Source organism: Haliaeetus albicilla, chromosome 9, assembly GCF_947461875.1.
Source record: "Haliaeetus albicilla chromosome 9, bHalAlb1.1, whole genome shotgun sequence".
NCBI lineage: Eukaryota > Metazoa > Chordata > Aves > Accipitriformes > Accipitridae > Haliaeetus > Haliaeetus albicilla.
In genome coordinates, this window is record NC_091491.1 from 23,431,496 (window position 1) to 23,455,462 (window position 23,967).

Below are 23,967 nucleotides of genomic sequence, written 5' to 3' on the forward strand. Positions count from 1 at the left end.
ACAGAAAACTGAATGGGAAATTTATTTTTAAATACATTCACCTTGTCTCAAAAGCAACAACAAAATAATCAGGCCTTTAGTCTTCATTTTCTAAGCATAAGGGTTTAAAAATTAGAAATAAAATTTAAAAATTAACCAATAAAAATATTTAGTTCTGTAAAATATTGAAATGAGTCATTTTATGTAGCCTGAATTCTTCCTTCCTTTTGTTTTCTTCAGAACACAATGTTCCCGTAATTGCCATGATTTGATGGAGTTTCATGCTCAATGGACTTGTATCTTCCCAGCAGAAAACAGTTCTGAGATCTCCTGATCAGCACAACCTCCAAATAGTATTTAGAAAGATAATAGCACAAAGTATTTCAAAGGACACTAACAGTGCTCACATGGACTGGTGCCAGAAGAGTGTCGTAGAGGATATAGCCCAGTTTACTAAATTATCCATCACACAGCGTATTCACAGGATTGAATTTTGTTTGAAGCTTGGGGTTTAGGGTAGGTTGGTTGTTGTTTTGGGGTTGTTTGTTTGTTGGTTAGTTTTTTTAAATTTGGAGACTTCAATGGGTGTTGACAGCAAGGCCTCCAAGCAGCAAAAGATACTTTTCTTAATATGTGTAAAATCCTCTGTTTGCATCCTTTTACTGATAAAAGCAGGTACAGCTTTGCTTAAATAGTTACAAACCCATCTGTTGTAACAAATACATTATTTTCTTCTGGCTGCACAAGCAACGTGCCTGGTGAGACTCAGATCTGCCCCACTACTGCCCCAACAATTGCACAGTTTACGTGTATCTGCTGTGTACACCCGTATGCTTGTGCATGCAATATATGACACAGGCCCAACAAGCAGAAGTTACAGAGCATCATGCCTTAATATCTGTAAGATTTCTTAACAATACATTCAGGGGACTAGTATCAGATAAACACATACATCAGACTAAAGTGTGCTTTACTACCTTATTACCGAAGCCGCATTAAAAGTGACCAGAAATCTTTCAGGTTTACCCAAAATCATGGCATTATTAATTATATAAAGCAAGTTATGGAATTAAATAGAAAAAAGATCCTCTATAAACATCAGTTAATATATCCAAAGGAAAATTCGAAAAATAACTAAACCTTACAACACAGATAATCCTATACCTGGCAGTACATCCTACACGCCCTTGCTCAGGAAAAAGTCCTCAGTTGTTCAAACTGTACAGAATTATCCATAAAGCCAGATTCAGATCTCTTTTACACTGCTGGAAAGCAAGGGACTTCGACAAAGGAACCACTCTGATTTGGTGCCAGCAGGCATCAAATCTGATGCCAGGACCAGAATCTGGTCTTAAAACATATCCTGTATTATGGCACTAATTCCTGCCAGTTTATTGGCACATCTACATGGAAGTACAAATTTGTAATGCCTCAGTCCACTATTTCTTGTTTCACAAGAGTAATTAGATTAAGTCAGTACCTCAAATTATGCTGGTTTCCTCTTTGTAACCTATCAAAACATACAAAAGGAGATTAAAAATTGTTCTCTTACTAAAATTTTAATCAGTGATATACAGCAACTACAGAAGCATGCAGGAAAAAGGAGGTGATGGTGACTGAATCCAAGTGTACTGAACCTGATGCTGAGTTCTTTACACAGCTCTCTTCCATGCTGCAACCAAGGACAGAGACAGATAAATGCCCAAACTACTATTTGTGTAACACAAACTTGTCAGACAAATTTTCAGGGTTTTATTCAATTTTGATACCTGTAAAGACTCATTCTGCAAGTGCCTGTGGCACTTACGCCGCAAGCGATGAATGTCTGATGAAAAGTGGCAGCAAAATAAGAATTTCTCCTGGTCCTCAGCTTTCCTCTATCTCAGTCTCTGGCAAATTGACAGTGCTTTAAATTAGGAGGAGGAATAGGGTAAAAATAATACTCTGAATTTATCTAGTACTTTTCCACTAGGGAAGTCAAAGGACATTTTATTTATTATTTTATAAAAATAAATAAGTACTCTGGAGATGGGAATACAGAGACATGATCATGGTCAAAAATGTTATATTCAAATTGCAAGAGTTTAAAAATGTTCCATGCAAGTGGGAACCAAATTCTCTCATTTCCCAAATATGTTTAAGCTCTGTACAGTTGATGCAAAACAAGGACAATTGTCCAATTCCCACTAATGGTCTAAGGCTGTCAACCCACAACAGAACTAAAATCCAAAACGCTTCTCTTTCCTTTACTGTTGAAAAACTAAAATCCCACTGACAACGCTCTACTAAATCCAAGCCTGCTGTCCCATTTTTAGCTCTAATTCCTATTTATTCTTTCACCCTTTTCCCCAAAATGGAAAATAAATTTATTGTAACAGATTGTTCACAGACTTGATTTTCAGAGAGTTAGATGGCATTGCGTTATGACAAAAGAAAAAACATTAATAGGTTGCGGCATTGCGCATTTGAAATTTATTATAAAATAGCATCGTTTCAGATGACTTCCACAACTGCACATATCTTTGTTCTGTGCTCCCTGATGAATACAAACACCCCTTTGCTTTGGTAACTGAAACTCTCTCAGCAATGAAGCTGAACTCACCTGAAATCATCAACGCAGTGGTCACCCATCTTTTTTCCACTTACAGAAATTTTCCTTGGAAGTTTTCTTCAATAGGTGTGTGAACTCTTGTGTAGCAAATTTAAGCCAATCAACGCTAAGCTGGCTTTTCTCAGTTACCTTCCACTGATGGTTTCAAAGCCGTCTAGAGACTGTCTAGATAAATCATGTAATGCACTCCCAGCAAGTATCACCGCAACTGCTCCTATTGTGGGCAAATCATTTATTTTCAACCTAACCCTCACAGAAACCTCGTTTCCTTCAAACAACCTGACTGAAGTCAAGAATGCCTGAACATGTACAACAGGCTCCAGCCAAAAGACAGAGCACGCAAACAGAGATCTTCCACATCATCCCAAAGTTTTCTTTTCCATTCTTGAAGCCATCTAACTTGAAACAGTTACTGAAACACTTTATTGCCAGCTCATTCATAATTACTGGTTCCTCTTCCCCGCCGAATGCATAGTTAACTGAATGAGGGCCGTCATGGAAAGGGACTCAAATTGTAAGTGGGGCACAGCTAGATGATGAGGATAGGAACCCAGAGCAAGCACATAAACAACCGCTGGTCTCCTCTTGCAGCACTAAAGCCCAAATACAGGCTAGCACCAAACACACTTTGAGAACAGCCTACCCGAGCCTTTTCTGATGCTCAGATAAATGGCTACATGCTTCATGAGAAAGGCGACCCAGTGGTCTCCTCCCACAGCTTTGCTTGATGACTGGCTCTGTGGTGACACAAGTCGTGCTCACTGATGCTCACATACCGCTCCTGGACGTGGGCTGGCAGAGGGGTTGCTCTCTTGCCTCTACAAGCATTTCTTGAGTATTAGAGCTAAGATGTTGCAATATATCTTTTGTTCCAAAAGGTGACTGTCTTTCCCTACCCCACTCCCCACAAAGTGAATCGGCTTGCATGCATCAGCAGGAGCATCAGCATAGTTTAGGCTTGTGGCACAGACTGCTCTGCTTTGCGGTCTTCGGCAATCAGAATTGCTGCTTTCTCCATTAGACAACCTCTGGTTTCTCTGTTGTGCCTCTGCTTTTAACAAAGATTGATGTGACACACACAGTCCACTAAAGTAAAGGTACATTTTTTTTGCATGCCTCCGGAACACAGCCTTGCAGGTAACACTAGAACTCCTACTTAAATCCATTTCTAACCTAGGTAAATGACTCCAGACTGCTGCATTTAACATCCCATAAATAAATTCCTAGGTAAAAAAAGCTTTTAAAATTCACAAAATGAAATGACAATGTAAGGTCCTGTTGAAGAGCTCTTTCTGGATGCCATTTAGAGTTTCTATTTCCTATCACACAAGCATCCCCATTACAAACCCTGACGCTTTGCATACATACTGACAGACATGAAGTTCAGTGGCTGTTTTAATGTACAGCAGTTATATCCTTGGACTACTCATATTAAAACACATCGGGGCTATTTTCTCACCTTAAAGGCAATTTATAGTGTATGAATAATGACTATTTTTTGGAGGCAGAGAAACAGATCATCTTCCCTAGGAACACAGTCAAAAAACAGCTTCCCCTTCCATCTGGCGTGGTGCCTTCCCAGCAAGGCAGAAGTGGAATTTCCAAGACCTCTTTATGAATAAGCAATAAAAGACTCATAAGATGGGATAGTTTAGTAGCTTCCAAAAAGGCACATCAACTGGAGACAGAGATAGTTCAGGCTGGGTACTTGGGTTTGCACATGATCTATTCCCGCCTCTGCCACAGGAGGAGAGCGCCAGTTCCCAGCATGAAGAGCTCTCCCCATCTTACCTCAAGAAAAACCTGTCAGGAAAGAAAGAGCCTAGCAGTTTTTACTTTGGCCTTTGAAGTTCTTCCTTGGCTGACTGATGCTCACCCATACATAACTAGAAGAAAAGACTTCCATTGTGCCACTCTTTACACCAAGTGTATTATTCTCCAGACAAAAGCTTTCGAGTCTAACTTTTAAACACACCTCTCTTTAGGGTGTACTGTTTCTAAGCCATAAAATCTTTTTTGTTCATTAAAAAAAAAAAAAGACAGACAGCTTTTCCCCCTTAGGCAATCTACTCTGCTTGTTAGTTTTCTGTATTACTTTTTGCAGGCAGATACCACAGATGCACAGCAGTTAGCAAAAGAACAGCCAGTTCTCGTCCTCAGAAATACAGTATTTTTCCCCAGCATAGTCTCCAGTGGCTTATCCAGCCCAGCTTTAAACATGAAATACAACCATTGTAGGAACTCCCTGGTTTTAGACAAGACCTACTGAATAATCGCTCTCCCTGAAAACATCTCCAACATCTGGCTACTTGCTGCTATTTGCAGGGTCTGTGCACTGGGTCAGGGCAGGGATGCAGGAGCAGGGCAGGGGGTTAAGCAATGAACATGCTCAGCACCTGCTTGCTCTCTGCCTGATTCTAATCAGTATTCTCTTCTCATGCCCAGGAATGCTAGAATTCCCCAGTTTCCTCAAAAAACCTGAAACTTCCCCCCCCCAAGGAAAGTGGGGGGAGGGGGAGGTAAGAGAGGAAAAAAAAAACCCTCTTAGTTTAGGGTCTGACCAAATATCATTAAAGACAGTGCAAGTCTTGCCATTAAATTCAATAGGCTTTTTTGAGGTTTATGAGAAATCTCACGTGCTTGACACTATTAACTAGAGGAATTAGTGGTGTTTTAAAAAAAAAAAAGAGAGAAAAAAACACAAAACAAACCCCACAATTTTACTGTTTACTGATTATAACACCACCATTTTCTTTGAAACTCTAGAAATCAGTAAAAACTATTTGTATCAGCAGCTCTAGAAATCAAATCTTGCCTTACTGCAAGTTATACTGCAGTTGCACATCTAAAAACTTTACTTTTCTTTTTTAAGACCTGTTGACAAGTTCAAGCCAATCTATCAACTGGAACTGGCTCCTCAGTTTATTGGCTCATAGCTTTATGTCCAAGACACTAGACTATTTCTCTTGGTCAGGAAAAATGTTTATAAAAGAAAGTACAGACTTCATTTTAAAAAGTTTAAAACCAAACCAAAACAGTTCATCTCTAATCAGTCTGTATAACACAAAATCCCACTACTGAGAAATGCATTCTGTTGCAACATACAAAAAAAGAGTGTTTAAAGCATGATATTTATCTCCTTTTTTCTGCTCAGTTCATATTTCTCTTTTAACAAGGACATGAATAAAAAAAAATTTAAAAATAAAATGTTTTAAGCAGCTATCCAGAAGTTACAATACGTTCTTAGCGAATGCAAGAGCAACACCCAGTTCTAGAAAACAGTGCAAGACCTGCGTGCCCAGTCACAACCACATAAATTTCAAGCATCAAATATTTGCTTAGAACCAAAGATTATTTGGATATATTATTGAATAGATTTTCCACACCACATATTTGAGAAAAATGCATGCTATTCATGGGAAACCCAGCAAAACCAGCGAAAAGTATGTATCATTAATTGCTGTACTCCAGTAAACACACTGTGGCTCCGAGCCTCTATGTAAATTGAGGCAACACCCCTGAATTCATGAACTTAATTCCAGACCATACTAGTTATTGATCTGCTTTTGCTGTAAACGATAGTAACAAAAGTATTAGAAATAAAAATGCTGAGTCTTGATCTACTTCATCAAAATGCACTCACCTAGTGCTCTGAGCCAGGGGTTGCAGGTTTACTCTGTTCAGTTAAGAAATGCTCCACGCCACGGGCCACTGGACCAGAGGGCACTCTCTGGCCCCTCTACAAACAACCTAGTGTTCCCCAGGTCTGCAACCCCAAAGTCTGGCAGCCCAAACTGCTCTTCCAAGGACAGGTTACAATCCCTTCTAGCCACAAAGCATTCATTCTAAAACATCATTTCATCTGGATTTGCAGTTTCAACAGATGAGCTATGGCAGCTGAACCTATATGGCACTTTTGATTTCTGGATCCCAGACATTTGGAAATACCATTGAGGAAGGAAAATGTCGTTGATCCCATTTCTAATAAAAAACCCCACACAAAGATACAAAGAGAAGATTTAGCCAAACAGGAGCAGCTGACAGACAGATCTCCTACATGCCAGCCCCTTCTCCACTGCACATGCCGCCAGGATGCACAGCAACAGGAGGAAAAAAATAAAAAATAAGGAAAGCGTAGAAAGCAAGAAACAACAGCTTCTTCCTGCTCTGGGGGATCATGGCCAAGCAGAGGCAAAGACCAGTAACCAGGGCGGCGAAGTGAGCAGTTCCATCTCAGCTGGCGCCAGGCACAGGCAACACAGAAAGTCACCCAAGAAACACAGAGCAAGTTATACCAACTCAAACCAGTTCTCTTCCAAACCAAACCCAACTCTTCTAGCACTAATTTTGCCATGACCACTTTTTTCTTGTTTGTTTGTATTTAGGGGAATCACTTACTTATAAACACATTAGTCACCAAGATCACTCTTTCCTACTCAAAAGGGGTATTAAAAAAGCTCCCTTGTCCCTCTCCAAAGATGCAGAACCACACTCACCACAGCCCCATCAGAAGACTGTTAAAGCCTATGGAAAGCCACCTTCGGCAGCCCCTTTCCCACAGCTGTGGGAACTTCAGCAGCAAACCAGAACCAGCTGTGCAAGTGGGGGGAAGCCACTGAGCCCAAATCACCAGGACCTAGGGTGTCTATTCACAATGCTGAACATCACCAAGTGCAAGACACCACCTCCAAAGCACAACTGTGACCACAACACCTCCACCTAGAGAACACAACAGTCCTGTGGAACCTTTAAACTTCACATTAAAAAAAAAAAAAAGGCACTTACAAGCTACCCAGAAGAGAAAGGCAGAGCAAGGAGCTCCCCAGGTTGGAAACAGGGTAGCACCAACTCCCACCTGGGCTGGGAGTCACCCCTGAACTTAAAGGTACTGTACCCAGCCCTGAATCTTGAGGGGTCTCCTTGCTGCTTTGAACTCACACTCCGAGAAACACAACAGGTCTTTTAACCAAAGGATCCAGCCCTGCAAAACTGGTCCAAGGTAACCCAAGGGCACACCACTCCTCAAAACCCCTGAGGCTAAAACAAGAAGAGTAACATAGCAAGAAAACAAAGTGGGTCCAAGGACTTCTCCCTTTGCTGTCTTGGGAAACCCATCATTCTGCATGCCCTCCCCAGACTAGCCAGTGGCCAAAAAATAAGCACCGCATGGCCCATTTCTTTAATAAAGTGACTTCTCTGCAAGATTGGAAACAGATGAGTCCCTACTCCACTCTCTGATCACCTGGAGGATCTTTTTTTTTCCTCTTATAGGACTTTTCTGGGGTGTTTTATTTTTTTATTTATAACTACCATTATCAGGATTCAGATACTAGATGTATTTAGGACTCTTATAATACTCACTTTAAATTTTTGTCTCTGATTTACTCTTCCAGGGCTGACAAGTCTGTTCCTGATGTCAGATTAAAAGAAATATTTATGTCATCAATCATCACTCCATCTTTTTGACTGCCAATGCAGAAGTACGGTAACTTTGAATCCTGGCTTGTTTTAAGTTCTTCCTTGGCCAAGTGACCTCTTAAGAGTTTGGAGAAAAATCCTCTTTATGCCTGTCATAGTGTAGGGTTTGACAACCATTTGAATTAGAGCTCCTGATTTCTTTCCCAAAATTTCATTTGCTGTGTTGATTAGGATCAAAGGTTGAGGGGAGGAATGCAGTTTAGGAGGACAGAGCGTGCCTCCCCTTGTGAAACCCTTCAGCCAGGGAGGAGCAAAGATCAGACTCGGCAAGCAGCACTGCCTCCCATCCTGCCAGGACTGAGGGAGCAGATTGGTTACAGAGTTTCTTGCAGCACAGAGCCTGGGGTTTTGTTTGCCTTTTTTTGCTAAATCATGTGTTAGAAAATTTTTAAGTGCAGTTCTCTAAAACAGCTCTTTTTAATTTGCTCTGCTTGTAACATTGTATTTTAACTATGCTTACTTGCCATGTCAGAACACTTATTTACCAATGAAAATATATGTTTAGTGCTATGAAGTCTTGCTAAGTCTGAGAAAATGAACGAGTTCCCTCAAATCTGAAATGTAATTAAACTTTCATATCAGGGCCAAATTCAACCCTAAGTAACCTGCACAGCCCTGCTGAGAGCAGGGGATCGTTCAGATGTAAAGCATAGTACAATTTGGTCTCAAGAACCTTTTTAAACATAGAGAGCGAAGGAAATAATGAAAAGATAAACAAAATGTCTGCTGTATGCAGCCATTTTGCATTTTCACCAGGAGAAGTGAGCACCCGGAGAGCCTGCGATACTTTTTGCTGCTTGAGACCCTGCTGGGCACCAGCTCAGCACAGGCTGGCCCGAATGACCTGCCCTCAGCACACACAACATGCAGTTTATGCCAGTCTCAATGCTGTTCAGAAGAGGTGGACAAGCAGTTAGTTTCAAGGGCTTTTCAACATGTAACACTGTATTTGTTGGAAAACAAATTGTGGGTGTTAAAGCAACAGGCATTTGTGTGGCTTTCTGTATAGCTGCCAAAAATTTGAGCATTTTTGCTTGATCCTGTTGATTTAAAAGGGAGCAGGTCCAATCAACTGTGCTAAACCAGGGATGAACCCACAGGGCTTTTTCCTAACTGCAACAACTATTGTAGGGTCTTCTAACTAGATTCCTAAGTGCTTTCTTCCATTATTTTCCAGTTCCACAGACAGCAGCAAAGACCATGGTTAAGCCATATACCATACACGTAATAGCTACCATAGGCAGCAAGAGAGGTTAGAGGACACAATGCCTTTCTCTGCACTGTATGTATTAAAAATTTAAAGAAAAATGTACAGAAAAATTTGTAGACCGACCTCCCTCCAAAATACCACACCATAAAGGTTTGATGACTACTCACTTAAAACATCACTCCTTGTATAAACAGTCCTTAGTCAGACAACTTTTCTGGCTTTGGTGAAACTATTAGAAGTGGGAAAGTTAAATTCGCAGGATGGTAGTTATTTGAAACTACGTATAAATACTGATGATCTAATTCAGCGTTTGCTCACAAACCAGCGTCAGTCCACCAGCTGCCGTGGAGTTAATCTTGATTTATACCTTGGTAAATAAAATTCCTGAGATATTTTTTTTTCCCTGAAATCCATACTTTGCAGGATTTCATTATGAAAATGGGAAAACAATGTATTTCACTTTCCATTTTCACATTTCTTTAGCTAAACACTTGCCACTTCCCTTTTGTGTGTCAAAACGCCTCCTTTCTGAAAACAACTTATTTTGCTGTTCACAAAACCAGTGGAAACCTGACTTCCAGCTAGTTCTGTGCAGGTTTTTTCTCACCACTCAGCTTGACCGGAGGGGCTGAGTAGGTGTCAGAGTCCTCACTGGGACACTGATCCCCCCCCCAGCTCACACTCCAACCCTTCAGCACTTCACACCAGATCAAACAAATAGCCCTTAGGTCAAAATGAAAAGGAAGTCCTGCCACACCATCTTCAGTAAAAAGGGATTTTCTGTGGAAGCATTCCCTGCAACTCCCTTATCCTGGTTTCTATAAAACCTGTCTATATTCATCTCCACCTTTCTCTGAGCCATTTAAAGACATAGAGATGGAAAGCAGTTTTAAGTCCAATTTGGTTACAGTGAGTATGTTGGTGCTACTGCCTCGTGGAGGTTATGTGGATTACACATTGGTTGCATATTTAACAAAGGAAAGAGTCATTTTGCCAGAAGAACTGTAGTTGTTATTGCTTTTCTGGGCTGGTATATGGAACAGATCCTGATTATATTGGCATGAACAGTCCTACTTATTTGAATATGGCAAATAAGATTTGACGGGGGCTGAATAAGCTGTCTGCTTGCAGAAATGTCAGCTGCAGACAGTTTACTCCTCATACAATTCAAACCACAGTGATCTATGTGACATTATATCTGATAAAGGAATTACTACATAGTCATTTTTGGATCAGACATCCAACATGAGGCATGTCATAAATACGAAAATCCTTAAGACAGATCCTTATATGGACTTGTGCATGATATAAACATTGGTCATGTTTGGCAGAAAGTCTATATCCAGGCAAATATCCATTAAAAAAAAAAATCAAAAGGTAGAATGTATATCACTGTCCTCACCGCAGCTCTCATGGAAATGAACAAGTTGTGTTCATGGACTTTAAGGAAATTTGTACCTAAAATGCTTTCAAAGAATTTTAGCTGTTAGTCTGGGGCAAAAAGTCTGCTAAAGTAGCTGAGTACTTGTAAAGCATGCATGGACTGGTATTTTATTCTGAGATAACCAGACAAAATGAAAGCTGAGTGTATTTAAGAAAGGGAATGAGAAAATGCTGATTTAAAAAATTCTGGTTTAGCCATTTACTCTGCTGTTTGTCACTACAGCAGAGGAGGCTCACCCACGTAAAAATGAATGAGACATCAGGAGAGGCTCTCCGGCTTTACCAGGGTTCTTACTACTGTTTGTGAAGCTAAATTTCTGTGTCCAGATATGCCAGTGGAAGTAGCAGGACCTGGATCTAATGCTCACATACCCTACAATTCAGCTGAAACTTCATATCATAATTACAAGCCAACATAACACATCCAGATTGCACAGCCTCTTCTACTGAGGATGTGGTGGAATATACTTTACTATCTCTGAAATAAGTATAGCTTTCTGTAATGCAACAAGGAACTGATTATTCTCTTGCTTGCTCTTCTGCACAGCCTGGCCGATCCGACTTTCCCCCCTTTTTTGAAGAGGAGCAGTACAACTATCCTCGCTGATGCAAGTGTGGTCCATAAAATCAAAACTGAAGAAAATGCACAAAGAAATGCTGCAAGCTCGTTTGTGTCCCTTTATACTGAGAGCCCAATCTGGAGAAGTGGCTGGCTTCTCAAACTCCCTTTCTTTTATTGGCAGCCCTGGACCATTTATCTCCTGTGTGATTTGGTATACAAAGACAACTTTTTTTTTTTTCCTTTAGGCTACACTCTTCAAAAAGATTATGTGCAACAAAATTAGTTTTATTAAAATTCAATTAAATACTACATATTTTACCTGTCATAATGGTAAAATTTCAGTGCACTATATATTAAAAAATGAAGTGATTTAAACAAAACCAAATCCAATAATGCTAAAGAAAAATCCCCCACAAAATGGTAAGCGCATACAGTGCATACATCCAACAGACCATGCAAAATAAGGATTCCATTCGAATTTCACATCTCATTAAAGACAATTTGGCCATTAATCCATATGGGTTTAGGAGCAAAGAAGGATTTTCCAAGACAGATAAACTGAAATGATCCTCCTTTGATCTCCAAGGTTAAGAATCAGCAACAATGGAAGATGAACAACAAGGGGCAGAACTACTGGCCTTTTTATGTGCCACAATGGCATCAGCAAACAACTACTTAATCAATATTTGGCCAGGGACACTGAAAACTTCCTTTTCAAATTTTAATTCCTAGTTGTAAAACAACTGTAGGGCAACCAGCAAGATAAGACATTAAACTGACTGCTTAATTGCCTTTTACTGTCTTACTAGTTATATATGCACATTCTTAATAGTTCGTGAATCTTTATTTACTAGGATGAATAAATGACCTGTCAACAATTACATCAAACTCCACTAACTAAATAGTCTCGGCGCATGACACACTTTAACTCTAATGTGTCCTCAGTGAGTTTTAATTTCATTATGCTTCACTTTTTTTTCTAGGCAGAGTGATTTAAACTGAATTAGTTTAACAGCATGGGGCAGGAGTACTCCAGGGCAAGTAAAGTAAAATGCTGTGCTCACACTGCACTAAACAAGGTCTTGCGGTGAATTATGTTACTGTACATCATTTTTATTAGCCAGAGAGCTCAGCGTTTGGGGAACACTTGGAAGTATCCTGCATTTTTATTTATATATTTTGTTCTTTCTCTAGCGGCATATGTTTGTTACATAGGATTTAAAGTGACATTTACATGGAGAAATTCACATTGGCTGGCTTGCTCTGATTTATTGCTTTGCGTTTCACTCAATTTCTTCTTAAATTAACCAGAGAGCACTTTGTAGTTCTGCTTCATTTCCCAATGCAGTTTTATTACACAGCTCTGGGGACTTGTGATAATTTATCACTATCAATTTTATTGGCTTCCCTCTTCTAAACCCTGTTCCAACCCTTATCAATAAGTAAACCTAATACTAAACCTTGCCCAAGTTAAGCGTTACATAAAAGCTTCGTCTTTAACTGATACAACAGAGAATTACTATTCGAAATCAGACCCGAAAAATAATCTCTTTTAAGGATTTCAACAGCACTGACTTTTACTTTCAGCATTAATTGCCAATTAGTTTTTTATCTAATTAAAATCTCCGTCTGTCTGCCTGCTGATTCCATCACTACCTCTATGTAAACACAGATACAAGGATCCTTGCCGTCAATGAGAGTTTTGCCAGAGAGTTTCACTCGGGATTAGAGTCACACTCTTGTTTAGTGGGTACTTTCTGTTAACAGAATAGAACAAATTTGGGCCCCATCCCTGCCTTCCCTGACCCACTGAGTAACTTTACACATATGAATAGGCCCTTTGAGTGGGACTCTTCACCATTACCTTCATATAATAGGTTTGCAGAACTGGAGGTCTGATACCCAATCCAGTAAACCCATTTTACATCCTAAACCTGAGGATTTCCCCCAGAGCTGCAGTTGCTCAGCACATTACAGGGTTGGTTTCAAAAAGAGCCTGATCTCTACCATGGTAAATTCCTACTGACATCAAGGATTTTGCAATCATAGGAGAATCCAGAAAGCCAAAGATAAAAATCACATTTTCAGAGCAAGTCCTAGCCACACCAAAGTCAACTGACCATGTTTCTTGTCTCAGCCTTTCCAGAATGACACTCTGTAAGTCTAACTGATTATTAAGATTTTCAGAACAAACAAATAAAATGCAAACTTGGGTACAAATTCAAGTTAATCAACTGCTGCGTGTCTGAAGCGATCCTGATATTTGCTAAAATAACATTTGCCTTTGTTCTAGATATATGCAATTAGAAAACTGAAACGGATGCCCACAGCGGTTCTGTTTGAATGGGCGCTGACTTTTTTTAAGTTGAAGAAAGTGTCCCTAAGATGGCAAAACATGCAAACCCATTAATGAAAACACAATTTCAAGAAAGGGATGTGATGTGTCTATGTACTACTTCAGAGAGCCACTGCTAGACTGAGTAACAGCCTTTCTTCCCACAGCTGGAAGTATTACTAGTGCTTATGTAAGTCGATTAGCCTGCAGTTAGTCTGACAATTAGCACTCTCCTCAAAGTCCCCCAGCTTGCCTTCAAGACAGGAGGGCAGGGGCTGCTCCTCGCATCTCTGGAGCAGCAAATGCTGCTCTGAAGTCACTCAAAACACAAATATTTAGCACCTTTCTGAAAATGCTCAGCATGCTGGGACATCGTGCTCTCGCTTGATGGTGAGGTCATTATTGATCGGTGAGGTCATCAGTTATTATTATTAGCTCAGAATAATGGTTTGGAAGTGGGAGCCTGGCCCAGAGCCCCACAGTGACAAGGGGTCAGGCAGAAGAAACAAAACTGGACTGGGCTTGCGTGGCATCGCCTACATCGATTTGCACTTGTGCAGCACCTGGCTTTTCTGTCCAGGGCTGGACTCTCACACAATATTGAGATATGAGGAAAGGAAGGGGAAAAAGACAGAAGATACTGTTAGCACTATCTGCCTTGAGCCAAATCCTGGAGTCACTGGGGAGTTTTTCTTAATTAAGCACTATTTTCTTGTCAGCTCTGAGAGCCTCAGAAACAAAATTCTGTTCGAGTTACATGAGCCGATTTCTTAGACCTGCTAGTGACCAAATATGTAAAGTATTGTATGAAATTCCAGACTCAAGAAGATGATTGCCTGCAGCCACAGTCATCACATTTCATTCAATAAGTGAATCTTTACTGGGAACATTGAGCAAGGGAACACGTTGTACTTCTCAGCCGTAAGACACAACAGTTATTTCACACGGCGAGCGAGTCCTTTTACCGCTGTGCCCCGGGAAGGGATGCTGAAGCAAAATCACGACACACCCTGCATCAGAACACAACCAAAATCTAACTCGGTGTCTGCCTTGTCCCATGCTCCAGCCACTAACCCAGCAGTCTACGATGCAGAAATGAATGGGATGACTCAAACTGATATCTGGTGCCTGCATGTTAATCCTGTCCCTTAGTAACTGCCTTTATTAGTTTAACAGCCTAAAAATAACTGGCTGCACGATACTGACCAACCCTAATCAAAACATCTGCAAGCCCATCTAGCCCGAGCTACCCTGTAGATCACGTGCCACCACTTCAAAGCCTGTGCATCAAGTCAGTAATTGTAACACTGCATCTAAATATTTAAGCTAGGGGCTGGTAGTCGCGTGTCCCATTTACAGTCAGCATCTGTCCTCTAATTCCATTACAGTACAAAGCAAAAATGTTTCCCAAAACTCACAAACAGGAAAAGCATCACACAGCTAGAGAAGCAGCAGCAGCTTGAACTTTCTAGCTGCTGAGCAGGGCTTTTGTGCTAAGGTCCCTTTTTTTCCCCCCTTCAAACTCCCCACATACACACACAAAAATAGGGGTGGTGCCGAAATTGTATTAATGTGAGCCTCAGGCACACAGAAAAAAAGAAAAGAGGAAGGGGAGGGAGAGGGGGGAAGGGTTTGGTCCGAGATGAAAGTAAGAAGGAAATAAAGGAGGCAATTTAGTCTGCTGTAGCCTGAATTGCTCTCAGTACAGCCAAGGGTAGAGGCTTGGGATGAGTAGGGCTCTTTTTGGACGGGTGCGCATGACTGGGGGAGGATCCGCCGGGACAGGGCCTGGGGGCCAATTCCGCCGGCCGGGAACAGAGGCCCCCTTTGAGGCTGGGCGGGGGGGTCCCGGCCCCAGCCCCAGCCCCAGCCCCAGCCCCAGCCCCAGCCCCAGCCAGCGCCACCCGCTCGCAGTGGGCCCAAGGACCAGCTCTACGCCCCATCGTTTGAGTGCTGAAAGCCACCCGTTTCTGCCAGAAAACAACAGCTATCTTATGAAGGGGGGAGTTATCAGATTAGTCAGCAAACCATGCCGCACATAACTCCGCTAAAGGTACAAGCGACTCCCTCTTCTGTGGCGGTTATGCTAAAAATATGCCCTGATGTGCCATATAAAGGCACAAAAGTTTCTCTCTCGTGTTCTTTATTTATGGCTTATGCCTTTAAGAAAAATGTAGCTCGCATGCAGAAATACAGATATGCTATTATAGAACTATAAGCTTCCTGATACACACTGTGACAATCAAGGTTTTCTTTAAATATATATCCAAAACCGGGGTAGAGGTGACACTGACAGACATGCCGAAATACAGCAAAGTGGGCTGCACGTGTGGCGTCTGTAAACGCCGGGAAGAGAATCATATTTAAGTGCCCGTGAACAGAGACTGAAACAGAATCACAGCAGGGCATATGAAAGTTTACCTACGCCTATATATGTGATGGGAGAAATCCCAAGCCACATAATACACTGTTTCTATCGCACATTTTTCAAAAATATCAAGTTTCTCTTCTCTCTAATCCCACTCTGCTGTAAGTACTCCCCAAATCCCAAATCTTGAATTAGCTACCATTAAAATTACAATTGTTATCCTTGCCCTCAGAAAAAAATGCCTCTCACAGAGTTACCCAAACGCTCACAGTGAGGAGGGGGATTTCAGGCAACAGAAGAAAATGTCCAGTACTAGGCATGTGCTGCCAAGTAGGAGAGTGATTCCCTGCTCCGCGCTCAGCCCCAGGATTTGTGTTCTGACCTATCCCACAGCCTTCCCTTACAGCACCCACGCTCCTGCTGCTGGGATACCTCGAGCCGAGACCAGAGCTATATCAATTACTCATACTGCAAAAGACTCTGCACTTTTTTCACTCCATAACGTGGAGCACTCCCATGGAGAACACTCAGCGGTGAGCTACAATGTGAAGGTTTTGCTGCGCACTGCAGGGATAATCCTTCGGACATACTGCAAGCAACCTAAGTGCCGGAGAGGGCACCCTCTGCGGCACCGGGCATCGCAGCCAGGCTGGTGGGCACTGGCAAATACGATCCTGCAGCATCAAAATCCTCAGGAGTGCTGCCAGTTTATTTCAGTAAGAGAGAAGGATCTGACCTGATGATTTTTATAGATGGAGTGAAATTGAAGCTCCTCTGCTGGCAATGGGAGTTGAAGCAGAACCTTTTTTGTTGGCCAGATACAGAAAGTAGTGGTGGACTTATTTCAGGGTTATTTTTGTCTTGTAATGGGCTCACTGGTGTGTTGTCCCTATAGTATCACACTATACGTAAGGCATGTGTGTGGTAACAAGTCCTTTCTTGAGCAGCAGCTCTCTCACACTGCAGCATCCCGGCCACTCCAGTAATAAGATTAAGCAACAGCTTGCCAGTCAGGGAGGGGGAGCAGGCGTTGCTGCGGGGAAGAGCACGCTCTCCCTCCAACTGCCAAACCTTCCCAGGCGCTGTCACAGAACAGAGGGATTATCAAACTGCCGTTTGCACAGAACTGCCCAGCCACGTTCATCCAGCAAAAATCTGCGTGCGCAAGGACAGGATAGGGCTGCGCTACCCCATTTAGTCAAGGGGAATTTTGCCACCGATTGAACTCGAAAGAAGCAAAGTAGGACACTCGTGTCTGCAGAAAGTGAAGGAGAGGGTACGTCAGAGGGCAGAAGGCAGCCTCCTCGTATGACCGTGCTGTGGGGCATGAGCGAGCCCCCGTTCGCAGGAAGGCACCGCCAGCCCCAGTGCTTTTCCTGCAAAAGTCTTGGGGCTTGCCCGGGCTGGAAGGTGGCAGCTGTGCACCCAGGCACTGATCTATGGTAGATCAGGAGCCCCGCTTTAAAGAGCAGAAAGTCAAAGAAAGGAAGACTGCTTCAAAGAGAAGTAGAGGGGTGGGTTATATTGATAATAATATTTTTTCTCTTGCTGTCTCTATGAATTACTCTTGGTTCCATAAAGCAGGTCTATTGTCAAGGCTTTCTATCTTCTGTTTCTAATCTCTGCTGAGAAATTCAGGAAGGCAGAAAAGCTAGTTATTTTAACAACTAGGGCACTGAGTTTAGCTATTTTTCCCTTGGTGCATGTCCCTCTCAGAACAATCCTCTGTTGAAGGAGATACTGGAGGAAACTCTGGACATAGGGGCAGCTAGAATGGGCAATCAAACTGTGCCTTCTGGCCTTAAAATCTCTTAACTCACTAGCATCTTCTGCATGTTTGTATTGCACACATCCATGCAAACACAGACACACAGAAGATGAGGCTTCCCTGAAAGCTTTAATAACAGTTAAAAACTAAGTTTCGGGAGTGTTTCTGGGTTTGTTCCTACACAACAAGGAGATATCCTACTGTTAAAGAACAGGTTTGAGTTGTCCTTCTTGAATGGCACTCAGCATCTCTAGATGTCTAGAAACGCTAGAAACATTTTTTAGGTAAAAACAGCTACTTTATCCACGGTGGAGAGTCCATAAAACTGCGTGGACCATCAGCTATTAGGGGCTCATTGAATAATTCATCCCTCATTGCAAGCCCATAATGTCTTTTCTCAGCCTTTTGTGGGGCTGTTTTCTCTTCCTTTCTCCTTGAATTATAAAAAGGTTGCCTTCTTTTGTTCACATCAAGCTGCTGCTAGCTGAAGCTTTGTCTGAGCAAAGCCAAAGTGTGAGTTTCAATGGACTCCCCCCTCTTTGTTTTCCAAGTTCATCTCCAAGTGTAGATTGTGTATAGAAGGCCTTCTTTGTAAAAGCTGGAAAAGTTGTACAAATGTTTGACCAGCTCATTTGGTACTTTTGTCTCGCCTTCTCGGGTGCCTGTGCATGTGCTGGGCAGCCACTTCCACGCACAGGCCGCCCAGCCCGGCCCTTGCCTGCCCCTCCGCTCCGGCCCAGCCGGGGAGCAGGGCACAACCGCAGCGGGGGCAGCAGCTGTCCCCCCCCCCGAGCAGCCCTTCGCCTCCGCCTTGTTCAGGTTGCAACCTCCCCACAGCCCCTGGCCAACCACCAACACAAGCTTTTCCCAGCAGCTTCAAGAGGAGAAGAAATGAAATGTGCGGCTCCCTGCCCTGCCCACGGCTGCAGACACTCAAGGCTCCGCAGCCTGTGGCTACAACCGCCCCTTCTGTGCAGCTGCGGCATTTTGGTCGGCTTGGGCTGGGAAAGCGGCCCCTGCGCAGCCATGCCGGGGGCTGCGCGGCCAGCTCCAGACCTCCCTGCTCCCTGGCCCCCATCCCTGCTATTGAAAGCCAAACCAGTGGCGACCCACATCTTCACCCCCAAGTCCGCGCCATTCCCACACACTGCAGGGTCGTCCCAGTGGGGGAACCGGACAGGGTGAGACGTGGCAGCCGCCCCGTTGGGGCTAGCTCCTCACCCTACACCTCCCTCTGCACTGGCCCCAGGATGACCTCCGGGAGAAGGGGAGTGATACCCACCAGCACCCGGGGCTGGCACTGGCCTGTCCCAGGGCTCCACCGAGCGTGGGGGGAAATGGGACTTTACCTCTTTCACTGAGGATGCCGTCAATGCTGTGCTTGGCCTTCTTGTCGCCTTCCTCCACCTCCTTCCTTTCCAGCTCGGCCTCCTCTTCCTCGCCTTTCCCAAACTTGCTCCGCAGGATGCGGCTGATGGAGCTTACTTCGGGGGGAGCGCAGAGCTGTGACCAGGCTTGTCCCCAGCAGCCCCCCGAGGTGGCCGGGCCGGGCCGGGGAGCAGAGCCCCGCATCAGTGCCGCTGCTTCGTGTCCCCCCTCCCCGGCTGCTACCAGTCGCGGCTTTCGGGGGGGCGGCCGCCCGCTTGCCCCCCCCGCGGGGGTTTCCACGGGGCACCGTCCCGCACCGCGCTTCAGCGCCGGCACAGCGGCCCCGCAGGTATATTTTTGCCCGATTCCGGGCAGCGGATGATGAGAAAAGCCCACGGACACCCGCACAAGTATCGCGCCGGCTCCGTGTGCTCCCCCCCCCGCAAACAACCCACCGGCACAGGGAGCTGCTCCCCGTCTCCCCCTTCCCAGCCCCGGGTCTCCGGCAAGCCCCGAGCCCTCCTGCGGCAGCGGCCCGGCGGGGACGGTGGGGAAGCGGGGGGAGGAGGAGGGGAGGGGGATGCAGTTGCTATTTAATTGAAAACACCCCCGCCGAGCGCAGGAATCCTCCCGGGACGCCTCTGCCGGTACCAGTGTGCTAACGCCGACCGCTTCACGGGCACCAGCCCGGCCCGGGGCTCCGCTCCCGCCGGCTACGGCGCTCGCCCCGGGTATCGCGCTGCCCTCCCCGTTCCGCCCCCGGCCCTGGCCCTCCGGGACGTGTCCGAGCCGCCCCCGGGCGCCCCGTACCTGACGGCACCGTGTTGCGGTCACACACCCCGTCCTTCAGCAGCTTGTCCCGGATCTCCCAGCTGAACATGCCCGCGTTTTCCCGCTTGTATTCTTCGATTTTCTTCTCAACGTCCGGCGTCGTCACCTGCTTCAGTAAAGACAAGGCGAGCGGGCACAGTCTGCAGGGCCGGGCGCGGCCGCGGGAGCCCGGGCTGCCGCCGCCGGGACCCCCGGTGCGGCCGGAGCCGACCCGCCGCCGCCGCCGCGCCGACCCGCACCGCCGCCAGCGAGAGCCGGCCCCGGCCCCGGCCCCGCTTAGAAACTCCGTTATAAAACGCCCCGAGGACGGGCAGGTTAAAATCAGAGGCGACGTAATAGGTAACGACGGGACCGCATAAGACGAGCAGCCCCCGGGCTAAAGGAAACTTCCCAGGAAATCCTCCGGGGTCACAGGGGAAGGTGGGATCGAGCCCTCGGCAAGAAAATCCCCGAACTAGGCAGCACCGGCTGCCGTGCGGCCGAGAACAAAATCCCGGCGAAGTTCTGGGTCGCCATTAGAGCATGACTCGGTGTCAGCGAAGCTCCAAGTCAGTAAAGTTTCGGCTGAACGAAGTTTGCAGCGACAAATAAAAAGTAGCGTAATAAAAACGCTGAGAGGTCCGAGCACCAAGAGGTTTCTTCGATGGCCTCGTGATTTTAAAATAAAGCCGAATTCAAACAAAACAAAGGTCTCCCGCCTGGGAAAAGCTTTTCGTTCGGGTAACACGCTTATAAAAAAACATCTCTAGTCCTAACACCGAAAGGGAAAGTTCAGGCATTGCTACTTTAGAAGCAACAAAGGGTAAAAAAAAAAAAAAAAATCTAACAGCAACTTTCAACAGAAACTCAAGCCTTTACTTATTTTTTTGTGGGAAAGAAAAGCTACAGTAGAAGGAGGCGGCTAATCTTGAGACCAGAATCCATATTTGTCTGCATTATTGTGAGAGCAAACTTTTTAGCGGTGTAGCTATAAATCCACGCAGCTTTGGAGCGGACAGAAAAATAAACAGAGCAGGAGAAGGAGCAGTAGGCAGGCAGACAGACAGGAATACAGGTAATTTTTTTGCGCTTCGCAACGAAAGAAGCGAGGGCCCGATCCCGCCGCGCTGCGCAAGCCCTGACATCTGACCGATCGCTTCCCCGGTCCGTCCCGGCCGCGCCGAGCCCGCCCGCGGCTCCCGCGGGGCTGAGCGTGGGACGCTCGGGGCTTTGGAGGGCCAAGCGTTCAGAAAACGACCCCTTTCTCCCTAGTTTCGTTTGAGAAGTTATTTTTTTAAATAGCGTTTTCTTCACTGGAAGAAAAAAAAAAACTGCCGCGAACTTCAACAATACTTTTTAAAGCCTCGGAAAGTTTCCGAGCAACAGGCGGGGATGCGGCAGGCGGTGCCGTGACCGGTGCGTGTCTGCGCCCGCCCCCGGCCTCCGCATAGTCCCCCCGGCCCTCCCGGGGTGCTGGCCTCCCGCCTGCAAACCCCGCTGCCAGCCACCCTGACCTGAGTCCCGGTCGGGCCTCGCTCCCCACCGCCGCGGCCGGGGTTTGCCCGGCTCCGGACCGGCGCCGAGGGGCTCACCTTGGGCTTGCTGCCGCCGATGGCCCCCGGCCGGATGGAGCCCGTCTCCTGGTACCTGCAGAGAATTTTGGAGACGCAGCCGTGGGACACTCGCAGCTGGCGAGAGATGACACAGGGCCTTATGCCATGGTGGGCCATCTCCACTATCTTGTGTCGGATATGGTTGGGTAAAGGCCTGCCATTGATAAACACTCCTCCGAGCTGATTGACTCTGCCCTGGCCTAGAGGAGTAGAGACTAGAAAAGGAGGGGAGGGGAGGCAGGAGGGGGAAATGGCGTTAACGTCTCCTTCGGATCCTGCTGGGTCTTTTTGTTGTTGTTGTTATTGTTTTTTTGTCGTTGCTTTTCTGTAAGGCAACTCGCCGCCACCCGCCCCCGCCCGCCCAGCCGCCCCGCAGAGCGCCCGGGGCCCGCCGGTCCCCGCGGAGCCCCGCGCTGCTGCTCCGGCGGGCAGGGGAAGGCGGCGGGGCGGCTTCACCTGTTGCACTCGCACCGGAGAGCCGGGTTTCAGGGCTTGCCCGGCTCCAGCGGAGGAGGGGGCAACCGGTGCGGGAAGCCCGCCGTCTCCCCGGGCGGCGAGGGGGCCGGCGGGGCTCCCGCACCGCCGCTGCCTGGAGGAAGAACCGCCACTTGCAGCGGCCCGGCCCGCCCGGAACAAGCCCTCGTTTCGACAGTTTCTTTGGATTTCGTCCGGCTCGCTTTCATTTGGCTTTAGGTTTTTTTTTTCTAGCGCTTCTCCCCCCACTTTTTTCTAACTTTGGGCTCCCCAAATCACTGTCTTTCACTTTGCGAAAGAGCGGATTCAGGGCCCGCTCACACCGCCGACCTCCCGGTCGGTTCCCCCCGCTCCCGCCGGCCGGAGGGTACGGACCGCTCGCGGGGTGCGAGGCCAGAGCCGCCGGCCGGCAGCCAAGCCTTCTGCGCAGCGGCCCCAGCCATGCCCGTCCCGGGACGAGGCTCTGCTCCAGCCCCGCCGCAGGACGGCGGCTCTGACAGCCCGGGGGCGTGAGCCGCGCGGGCGCGCCGGGGAGCCCTCCGTGCGCCGGCTCTCGGCGGGCCGGGGAGGGGGCTGCTTCGTTCCGGCCTCCCGGCATGGAGCAATCCTCACTTTTCCGAGGGGGAGCAGCCCGGGCGCGGCCTTACCTTCCAGCGGGAACCCGCTGCGGGGGTAGTTCTGCCCGGCCCCGGGTCGCATCATCCTGGGGACAGCTCCAGCCAGAGTTGTCATCGCGGCGGCGGAGGCCCGACAGGGTTATATCCAGGTGAGGGCTGATCTAGGAGAGATCCGCGCTGTCAGCCGGTCCCGCCGAATCAGGAGCGGTCCCGGGAGGGGGTGGGGGATGCCGCCGGGGGGCGGGGAGGAGGCAGCTCCGCCGCTGCCCCTTTGTCAGTGACCCGCGCTGCCCCGCACCGGGAGGGCAGGGGCCGGGGCTGGAGCCCCGCCGGGCGGCGAGGCTGGGTGCGGGGGAGGCAGGGCGGGCGGGCGGGCGGGGGAGGGGACGGCGGCGCTGTCCCCGGTGCGGCGGGGACCGGCAGCCGCGGGGCTGGGAGCATTTATCGGCTCCGTCCCCGGCGCGGCTCCGCGGCGGCGCCGCCGCGATTGGCCGCCGCCGCCCGGCCCGGCCGCGCCGCCCCCGCTGATTGGGCGAGCGAGGCGGCTCTCCCGCATCGCCCCGGCCGGCGCGACGGCAGCGCGACCGGCACGGCCCGGTATGGCACGGCCCGGCCCGGTATGGTATGGCACGGCACCGCCCCGCCCCGCGTTGTCCCCGCGGCCCGAGCCGTGCCGGGCCCTCTCGCCGCGGGCAGAGAGCGGCCGGCGGCGGGGAACTGCTCGGTGCCCCGACGGCCGCCCCGGCCCCGGGGAGGGGAGCACAGGCCTGAGGCGGCCCGGACCTCGCATCCCTAAGGGGCCCGTGTCACTTCGGGGCTCCGCGGGGCCGCAGCCCGCCGCCCGACCCCGCCAGGCTGCCAAGCACGAAGGGGCAGCAGCCGCCTCGCTGCCCGTAAGGCGCTTGGTCTCCCGGTTCCGCTCCCCGAGCACCAGTGGCCGGGGGCGGGGGGGAGCAACCCCCCTTCTTTTTTTTTTTAAGGAAAAAACGCTTCTTCCTTCCTTCTATTTATTTATTTTGCACCGAAGTCTCTCGCCGTCCAGAAGAAACATCTCTGGACCAAACGGTGCTAACGGTTTCGAAAGCGAGAGCAGCCAGTGAGATCTCCGCGGGGATTTCTGCTTTTAAAAACCGATGGGACGAGAGCGTCCCTGCGTTACACACGCGTGCGTGAGTGTGTATGTGCGGGTGCGAGGCAGTGCGTGTTAAAGTCCTGCTAACAAGCGTTTGTTCCCAGGAATTTATTGTAGTATTCAGACTAAACTGCTGGAAAAATAAAAGAGGTAGAGTCTGCCTAGGAGCTGAAGTGACCACAGCAGGATATGACGCCAG

At 47.3% G+C, this 23,967-nt stretch overlaps 1 protein-coding gene across 2 annotated transcripts in view; it reads right to left on the bottom strand.

Annotated features, from left to right (window-relative positions):
- The window catches only part of PAX3 (paired box 3), an 82,222-nt gene extending 59,353 nt beyond the window's left edge, over positions 1-22,869 (bottom strand). For both annotated transcript variants that reach the window (XM_069792094.1, XM_069792093.1), the window contains exons 1-4: positions 22,667-22,869; positions 21,525-21,760; positions 19,933-20,062; positions 19,104-19,238 (exon numbers count right to left, since the gene is read on the bottom strand). In XM_069792094.1, the coding sequence (XP_069648195.1) occupies positions 19,104-19,238; positions 19,933-20,062; positions 21,525-21,760; positions 22,667-22,751 (586 nt within the window). In that variant the 5' untranslated portion in view covers positions 22,752-22,869. The remainder of the gene's footprint in view (positions 1-19,103; positions 19,239-19,932; positions 20,063-21,524; positions 21,761-22,666) is intronic.
- Between the last annotated feature and the right edge of the window lie 1,098 nt (positions 22,870-23,967).